Source organism: Podarcis gaigeae, assembly GCF_964106915.1.
Source record: "Podarcis gaigeae genome assembly, chromosome: 15".
Classification (NCBI taxonomy): domain Eukaryota; kingdom Metazoa; phylum Chordata; class Lepidosauria; order Squamata; family Lacertidae; genus Podarcis; species Podarcis gaigeae.
Window position 1 is genome coordinate 25,517,940 of NC_139692.1, and position 9,323 is coordinate 25,527,262.

Below are 9,323 nucleotides of genomic sequence, written 5' to 3' on the forward strand. Positions count from 1 at the left end.
CCATTTTTCCTAAACTTGCAAGCATAGATAATTCCCAAATGCATTTTGTGTTAATTTATTTTGGTCAATAACCAGCTGAGAAGGAGGGACACAAAGTACATCAAGTACAATATTAAATATAGAATTTAAAAACTATGTAGAATATAAAAAGACACTGAGAAATTTAAAATCACTATATTGAAATGAGGCAGAACAGCTTAAGGTGTTAATAATTTTAAAATTAGGACAAGATCCTGCACCAAGAAGCTATTGCTGCCGCACAAAAAACAGCTACCCAGTATTTCATGCTGTTGGTGCACAACCAGTTTTTGAGATCTTTAGCTAAGTGCTAAATGAAGGTCATCCAGGTATTCTGTCTTTTGCACCTTGCTGGCCCTGCAGTACTCAGTAAGCTTCTCATTCAAGGCTAGTTGTTGGACCTTCACAAGCCAGCCTTTCATGGTAAAGTCCACAGTCTTCCAGATTCAAAAGAATAAACAGCTATATTTATTCCACAATGAATCTGACCAATAAGTATCTGCCCTCCCCCATCTCATTATGACATCATGGTTGCCCAGACAACTGTTTTTTTGCGCTTAGTGACACAATAATGTCTCCCTGCCACAAACACACAACTGGAATTGCAGAGGCCACACGTTTTCTAGGGCAGATGAGAACGGTGGCTGAGGCAAAGGAGATCTGGCCCTCGCTAAGAGTGCCTCAGGATGATCATTACCACATGGGGAGCGTACATCTTGTTCCGCAGGGCTTCTAGAACACCTTTCCCAGCTGACGATGCTCCGGTAAGGGCACAGGAGGGGCTGTGAGGTGGTGAAGGGGGGGGGTGATATCAGTGCTTTTCTCCTAGAAAAAGGGTGCAGGTACTGCATACCCTTGAGTACCCCCATTTTTTAAAAAGCACTGGTGATACTTACTATAAGGTGACCCTGTTGAATTTCTGACTACCACTCATTTTCTCTTTTCCCTTTAAGGCCGATAACATAGTTGAGCCAGAGATAGAGTATGTATTGGAGCATTGGCTGAAGAAGGTGAGTGTAATGAATAGGGCTACAGGCTGAAATTGGGGGGGGGGGGTAAGCCATAGCTCAGTGGCAGAGTATCTGCTTTGCATGCAGAAGCTCCCAAATTCAGTCCCCCCCATCTCCAGGTGTGTCAGGGAAAGTTTCCCTGCCTAAATCCCTGGGAAAGCTTTTAGCTTAGACAAACCTGTCCAGATATTTGGAATGTTGGTGTGTGTTTTAGTCTGTTATTAGTTTATTGATTACTTTGGGGTGTTTATTATTATTATTATTATTATTATTATTATTATTAAATGTTTTGAACTGTTGTTTTTACTAATAACATCATTGTTTCATTCTTTTTATAAGCGGCTTTGAGGTTGTTGTTTTTTAACCATCAAGCAGTGTATACATTTTATGAAACGAATAAAATTCAAGCTACTGCCTGTCAGTGTTGACAGTACTGAGAGGGAGGAATCAAGGGGCTGAGTTAATATTGGGCAGCTTTCTATGCTCTGTCCATGCAGACTGCTTGGAAGGAATTCGGATGCAGCACACAATATTAGCATGGAGACCGGGGACCTATGTAAGCACTCATCATGGGGCTTAACTAGCCATATGAGCATGAGCATGCTAGCGCCACCCTCCTCAAACTCTGCATGTTCAAGGATGGTTGTCTGCACCAGGTTAGCCTTCTGCACTTAGGGGAGCTTTTGCATGTTTCTGAAACCACATTTAACCAAGGCTCTAAAATGCAGAGGAGCCTATGGGGTATAGGATGGTTTTCCATTGTGGATAGCATTGTGGGTAACTAGGATAGGATAGGGGTAAGCATAACTGAACCACATGTGCATGCTTTCACTTCCGCATGTATCTAGAACTGCTGTCATACACATCATTCCCAAATCTTTCCCATCCTGGTTTACATCAACCCATTGTTGTTTTAATCTGCACACACATATTTATTTTTAAGCAAATTATCTCAAACCTATGCATTTCCCTCTCAATATCTGCATTTCTAAATATATTTTATTGTGCAATAGGAAGGGAGGGAGAGCAAGAGAGAGAGAGAAGAAATGTTGATGTTCTGCCTTGGGTGAGTCTGGGCCTTTTTGGAGCCATGAGTTGCAAAATGCATTTCTTAGTTGGTTGGCCCTGATATGAGTGAGGGTTTGATCCTGCATAAAAGTCCCCTCTCTTCATACTTTGCCTTCCATGATATCTAAATTGCAATCTCATTTCAGGGCAGAAGCCTGTTTCTTTTTCATCTCTCTCTTCTTATGAAACTCTATGAAGTCAAGTGTCATTCACATTTATGATAAATCAGTAGTCGTACCTTGGAAGTCCAACAGAATCAATTCCAGAAGTCAATTTGACTTCCAAAATGTTTGAAAACCAAATCATGGCTTCTAATCGGCTGCAGGAAGCTCCTGCAGCCAATCAGAAGCTGCGGAAGCCAGGTCGAACGTTTGGCTTCCAAAAACAGTTTGCAAACCGGAACAGTCACTTCTGGGTTTGCGACGTTTGGGAGCCAAAACATTTGGGAACTGAACTGTTCGAAAACCAAGGAACAACTGTAATGACATTAATGGTGACCAACTAGTTTTGTATGATAAATAACTTCACTTTGGGGGAGAATATGGTGGCAGCATGTGTGTTTGTGTTGCCTCTTAGATCGAAGAAGATGCTGTCAAGATCTTTAGGCAGAAGTCAGAAAACAGGTCAGACTGCCACGTGGAAGGGATCAGAACTTTTCCTTCAGTTGGCCTAGATTTGGCAGCAGCAAGATCAAAACCAGAAACCTGGGAGACCTTTGAAGACAGGAGGCCACCAAGGGTGAGTGAGAGCTGCAACAGTTTATGTGCAGATGAGAATGGAATAGAGAAAAGCAGAGGAGCAATACTTAGATAGGCTGTGGATGCACCATCTATTGAAAGTGCACTCCCCCAAACATCTGGAAAACTGTATTGTGTCTTGGGAATTGTGGTTCTGTCAGTGGTAAACTACAGTTTCCAGCATACTTTTTGTGTGCATGGTGATGAATATTCTTCCAATGTGCTTTAAATGTATGGTGTGTATGCAGCCATAGCCTGCAAAAGGAAGTATTCTATGAGAAATCAGTGTATTTCTGTCTGTGTCAGTTTCAATAAGTCCATTCTTCCCCTACTTTCTGCATAGCTTTTAAAAAAAGAGCTATGCAATGAATTTGCATTTAAATTGCACATAGTTTTATATGCACTTTTCCTTGAAATATGCAACTTGTAAGCTTTTTGTACTCATTTTTAACTCATTCCCCCATTTAAAATATTTTTTTTTGGGGGGGGATCTTTGATCCTGTAAAGAACACATTTTCAAATGTATTTTGACTGAGCCAAACTTGCATTGCAAAATTCAGAGAAGTGAGTATGCAATTCCATGTGGAAGACTGGAATTTCCACGGCCCTCTAGCAACTAGTGTGGCTCATTTACCAGAAGTTACGCATTTTTGCATTACCTCTGGAAGTGTATACTCGACTATGCCTCCAAACTATGCCTCCTAGAGCAATATATACCTCAGGAGGCTTAGTTTGGCCAGAATCGAGTATACACCAAGATTTTTCTGGTGCACATAAGCAGACTTTTCATATCACTGTTGCAGGAGTGTTCCAGCACAATGCTTTCATCCAGTTCCAGCCTGGACCTGACAGATGACAGGACAAGGATCCAGTTTGTCCGATGGAGGTGAGCCTTCACATGGGTCAATGGTGTCCATTGAAGTGATGAGCAATGGCATTCTGAATGATCTGAGTGCACACTCTTGAACAGGGGTGGGACATTGATCTTTCCTTGAAATATGCAACCACAGAATAGTTTTATAGTGTGAGAAACCTTTGTTCACCCAGATGTTGCTAAATTACAACTCTCATCACCCCAGGAAGGCCAGGGATAGTGGGAGTTGTAGTTAAGCAACATTTGGATGGAGAAAGGAGGACCTGCAACCCTCTAGATGTTAGTGTACTCCAGCACTTAGCTGCCTCAGTCAGCACAATGGCCAGAGACGTTGGGAGTGGTAACCTAACAACATCTGCAGGTCTGAAGGCTCCCCACCTTTGATCTAGAAAGTGATCCTGAATCCTTTGCACTATGCTGGAATCCCACGGAAGATATGCAGATGATTCCACAGCAGGCAACTTGATGTGGAGAGGGGATCCAGAGGGGAGGAAACAGAAAACCATGGAGCTAGACCTCTTCAGACGTGCCCCCAAAAGATGAACAGAGCTGAGTTCAAGCATTATGTGTGATTTTACAAGGCCGTTTGAGAGTAGAGCATGGTTTCTTGTGACAACTCAACTCACTTTGAGAGATGAGTGAATTTTTAACACCAGACCTTGAAAACCTGGCAGGTTTGGTAAATTTAGCCCAGAGAAGAGGCAGTTAAAAGGGGAGAGGATTGCCAGCTTCAAATATTTGAACAGCTGTCACATAAATGATGAATCAGATTCCTTTTCAGACATTCCCAAAGACCAGGACCTAAACTGATGGGTCCAATTGACAAGAAAATTGATTTAAACTAAATATTATGAGAAATTTCCTGACTGTGGAACAAAGATTGCCTTGGATGGTGGGTGACTCTCCTTTGGAATGGGATTTTAGGAAGTGGCTGGATGACTACCTAATGATCTCCCCATTATCTTGATTCTATTCTGCTTTAATTGTTTTTAATGTTGTTGTTTTAAAATTATTACAATGTATCTTAGAACCTCATGGGGTGGTTAAGAAATTTCAGACTACTCTTGTTGTTGGGTTGTTGTTGTTGCTGTGGTTTCCTGGGCAGGGGTTGGACTAGATGACATATTGATGTCCTTCCCAACTCTATGATTCTATTTTTCAGTCACACCCGGGTGTATCATGTCACGAGCGATATGAGAAAGGATGCCATGCAAGAGAGGCTGGATAAAGTGAGCAATAGGTGAGACCCAGCTGGAAGGGCAAATAGCTTTTAGCAACATTTCTGTTGCTTGCACATATGGGGAAGGGCCATAGCTCAGTGGTAGAGCATCTGCTCTGCATGCAGAACTCCCCAGGTTTAATCCCCAGCATCTCCAAATAAGATTGGGAATGTCCTTTGCCTGAAATCCTGGAGAGCTGCTACTATCAGTCAGTGTAGAAAATGTTGAGCTAGATGGACCAATGCCCTGACCCAGTTTAAGGCAACTTTTTACACTCCTGAGATAACAATTCTATCTCTGCAAGTTCAATACAGTGCTCCCCTTCCGCCCTTAACACCAGCTTCCGAAAATAATTCTTACCTAGTTCTGCCCCGTTAGTATGAAAATAAATTCACTGAATCCTAGATGTGATCCAATGTGGAATTCTTTTAACGGTGCTCATATCAGTGAGTCTCTAACCCTAGGAGTGGGAAAATAGACCATAACATCTCTACACACAGTTTCTCTAGAGTTGATCTGCATATGGATATTGCAATTTGAATCACATCCAGACTGGCAAAGGGTATTCCATTTAGGCCAACTAGTTTTCCTTAACTTCTGTTTTTATATTGTGTCATAGGGAACTTCCTTACATTGAGTCAGACAATTGGTACACACACACACACACACACACACACACACACAGACAGACACTGTATTTTTCGCTCTATAAGACGCACCAGACCATAACACGCACCTAGTTTTTGGAGGAGGAAAACAAGAAAAAAAATATTCTGAATCCCAGAAGCCAGGACAGCAAGTGGGATTGCAGCACAGTGATCCCGCTTGCTGTCCTGGCTTATGGGATAGCTGCGCGCATGGCTAAGGCTCCCCCAAGAGCTGTGCTCCCTTTAAAGAGCATGTGGAGCATGACTCTTCAAAGGGAGTGCTGAGCAGAGCCTCCTGCCTGCATTCACTCCATAAGACGCACACAGATTTCCCCTTACTTTTTAGGAGGGGGAAAGTGTGTCTTATAGAGTGAAAAATACGGTACACACACACACACACACACACACACACACACACACACACACACAAACTAAAAGTGTTAAGATAATTTCTCCATAGTGGCTGCTGTGATTGAGACAGAAGGGAGTTACTTTCAAACCCATCTTTCTTTGCTATTCCTCATATGTGCAAAAGAAAGCACTTCTGGAATGCTTAATTCACTGTTGGAGGGTGATAAGGGGACAATTGGTCCATCTAGTTCATTCTTGTCTACGCTGACTGGGATTTCTAGCAGAGGTCCTTCCTAGCCCTGTTTGGCGATAAGAACAGAAGAAGAGCCTGCTGGATCAGACCAATGGCTCCTCTAGTCCAGCATCCTGTTCTCACAGATGCCCCAATAGGAAACCAGCAAGCGAGATTTGAGCACAAGAGCCACTCTCCCCCCCTACCATTTTACAGCAACTGGCATTAAGAAATATTGCTGTCATCTTCATTGTTTCCAGGACATATGGATGCCAGCCAATGCCAGGCCTAATTATGCCCATGGGGTGGAGGTTTCCCAGCCTGGGATATGTTTTGAAGTGGGGGTTTGGTGACAAAGTGTGTGTGAGCTCAAGAGGCCCACCATGCTTGACCTTGTGTGTACTGTGTGTGGGTCTCAATCCAGGGAAGATTCAGACATGCTCCCCAAGTCCAGAATTGCCCTTGATTTCACCCTGTGGACTTATAATAGGAGGCAAGGTGGTTGAGCAGCACCTGTGGGCTGCCCCTCCTCTTTTTTCTGGTGGGCTTGCTGGCCTTCCAAAGAGCCTTGATGCCTTCCTCTCCAACCCCTTTCCCAGAGCTGCTCTACTGGGTAGCATGTCTGGAAACCTCAGTTTTATTGATGGACTTGCCACCTCACATTGCTGTGGCAGGCTGACGTGCTGGTGTGTTTGGTGCAACTAAGTGACCATCTCACAAGGGTGGTTGGAGGGTCTTGTCCAGGGTTCCTGGATGTGCACCTTCAGCAGGTTTTTGTGTCCTGAATCCACTCCCTACTCTTGTCCAGATTCTGCAAGAGACCAAGTTCGGTCTGACCTCATTTCTTTACCTCCCAGTGTCTCCAGAGTCATGTTCCAAGCTGTGACTGACCTGGACAGCGGCCCATCGGACACCAATCTCCACTTCTCAATGCCAGCGTATTAAGACACGGACAGGTGAGGTGCTCATCCCCAGCCCTCTGCCTTTCCCTCCATGGGATTTTAGCATTGCAAGGGACCCCAGGGCCATTTAACCTCATTTATTGCAGGAACCTGCAGCCACAGCGCTGAGATGTGGTTGCCTATTTCCACAGAAAGACAGCTGGCCACCTCTGTTCCACTGCTAAACAGCCCTTACCATTAGGACTCTTCTGTTAATGTTTAACTCTACGTAGCAGCCATGATGGCTATGATCTGCCTCCACAACTGGAAATAGTAATGATTCTGAATACTTGTAGCTGGAAACCACAGGTGAGCACAGTTATGCTCATGTGCTGCTTGCAGGTTTCCCACAGGCTGGCCACTGTAAGAGCAGGATGCTGGGCTGGATGGGCCACTGACCTAGTGAGTTGGGTCTGTGAGCTCTGTTCATGCCACCTCTAGTGCCTCCACGACCCTGGAGGATGGAGGTGTTGACAGCACTGGCTCAGCATCCAATTTAGTCTCATTGCCTCCCCCTGCAGGAGGAAACTCCTCACCACCCAGAGGCAGTGCTGGGGTAGGGAAACTCAACTGCAGGCTGTCTCTGATTAGAGGTGCCTGATGCCACAGGGGTACTTTTCTGCCAACCTGAATTATCCCTTCCCTGGACCCAGCTTTCCATTTCCTGGATTTCTGTGGGCTCAGACACATCTTGGGATCTCACAGTCAGTAGAATAGTGTGGGGAGTGCCAGAGGGGCTGTTGCCCCGGGTGCACAGTCTGAAGGGGTGTATGTGAAAACCAGGCGGCCCCACAGAGATTCCTGTCATGCCCTGCCTGGGGAGTGCAGAGGGTGAACAGCACCTTTGGTGCTGTGCCCCCACTTGGCATGCGAATGGCAGTCCAGGGAGGGCACAGGTCGGGGAACACGGGGGTGCTCTTCACCCTCCATGCCCCGCCTGGTGCACGAGTGCCCATTGGGCATTGAGGGCTGGGCAAGCGTGCTCCACCTGCCTGGCACACATGCACACGTACCCACCCCAGGCACTGGCAAACAGTGCTACGCCCCTGCCTACAGACAATTTCCCCCATCCTGTCAGGACCATAGCTGTCAACTTTTCCCTTTCCTTGTGAGGAATCCTATTCAGAATAAGGGATTTCCCTTTAAAAAAGGGAAATGTTGGCAGCTATGGCCAGGACCCCCTTCAGGACTCCCCTGATCCAATGCCCCAAGTTGCTTCCATTCTTCCTCAGGATCCTCCCATCCCCTTCATGACATCTCTATGGGACTCATGACCTCAATGTTGTTGGACTACAACTCCCATCATTCTTGACCACTGGTCATACCAGCTGGGGGTTGATGAGAGTTGTAGGTCAATGGCATCCTGAGGGTTACATGTTCCACATCCCTGATCTCATGCATACAGCTTGGGCAGGAATCTGGGGGAAGGAAAATGCAGAAGCCTCTAGTTTTTTTCCTGATCTCTGGATCAAACTCAAAAAAGCACCAGTCACTCAGTTAGCAATTTGAAACGTCTGTTGGGAAATAATAACCTGGTAGCAGCTCTAGCAATGACATGTGATGTTTTCCCGATGCAGGAGCATCATTCTTCCCCCCTGATCTTCTTCCTGTGCTTTCTTCCTCCCAGAGTCCCTATTTCCTTGTGGCTCTTGAGGAGAAGGAGGTGCCCTTCCTGTTCTGCCCTCTGGGTCTTCTCCTTTGGCTGTGAAAGCCCTGCCTTCTTGAAATGGCCAGAGAAGCAGCCTGAATCCTCCGGAAGGATTTACTTATTTTTTTTGCTCGGGCTATTATAAATGCCTGGCTTTGTGAACTGTGAATGACTAATAAAAAATTGCTTACCATTTAAAGCGCTTTCTAAAAGACAGGCTGGGCTTTCCTTTCATCTTTTTTTGGAGGGTGCAAGGTTTTTAAAGGGTAAGTGTTCACACAGTCCTGGTGCCCGGAGTTGGCACCACAGGGCATCGGTCAAGGCCCACATCCCTGCATGGGGCCTGTTGCTGATCCCTAAAGCCCCACCAGACCCTGTTCCTCCTCTTTGCTAAGGCTGCCTGAGCAGCAGTGTGAGCGGTGACAAGGAGGAGGAGGAGATGCAGACAGCACTTAAGCTGCTGTCTCATTCTGGGCTGCAGTGCGCAAAGGGCAACAGATGGGCAGTGGTGAAAGTGGCCAGGAAGTGGGAGGACATGGTGGTGCCTTAGCCTGTCTCTGCTGCTCCCTCTTCATGT

The 9,323-nt window shown here is 45.6% G+C and overlaps 1 protein-coding gene across 1 annotated transcript; it reads left to right on the forward strand.

The window, feature by feature from the left end:
- The first annotated feature begins 575 nt into the window (after positions 1-575).
- SPATA19 (spermatogenesis associated 19) lies at positions 576-8,945 on the forward strand. Its single transcript, XM_083714893.1, has 7 exons — positions 576-782; positions 972-1,028; positions 2,673-2,834; positions 3,637-3,719; positions 4,870-4,947; positions 7,015-7,113; positions 8,726-8,945. Exons 1-6 carry the CDS (start codon positions 705-707, stop codon positions 7,100-7,102), a joined length of 546 nt encoding a protein of 181 aa, XP_083571019.1. The 5' UTR covers positions 576-704; the 3' UTR covers positions 7,103-7,113; positions 8,726-8,945.
- Positions 8,946-9,323: the final 378 nt, after the last annotated feature.

Coding starts and splice junctions, on each gene's coding strand:
- SPATA19 (XM_083714893.1), top strand. CDS start 705: ATGATCATTACCACATGGGGAGCGTACATCTTGTTCCGCAGGGCTTCT. Junction 783..971: donor TCCCAGCTGACGATGCTCCG/GTAAGGGCACAG, acceptor TTTCCCTTTAAG/GCCGATAACATAGTTGAGCC. Junction 3,720..4,869: donor ATCCAGTTTGTCCGATGGAG/GTGAGCCTTCAC, acceptor TCTATTTTTCAG/TCACACCCGGGTGTATCATG.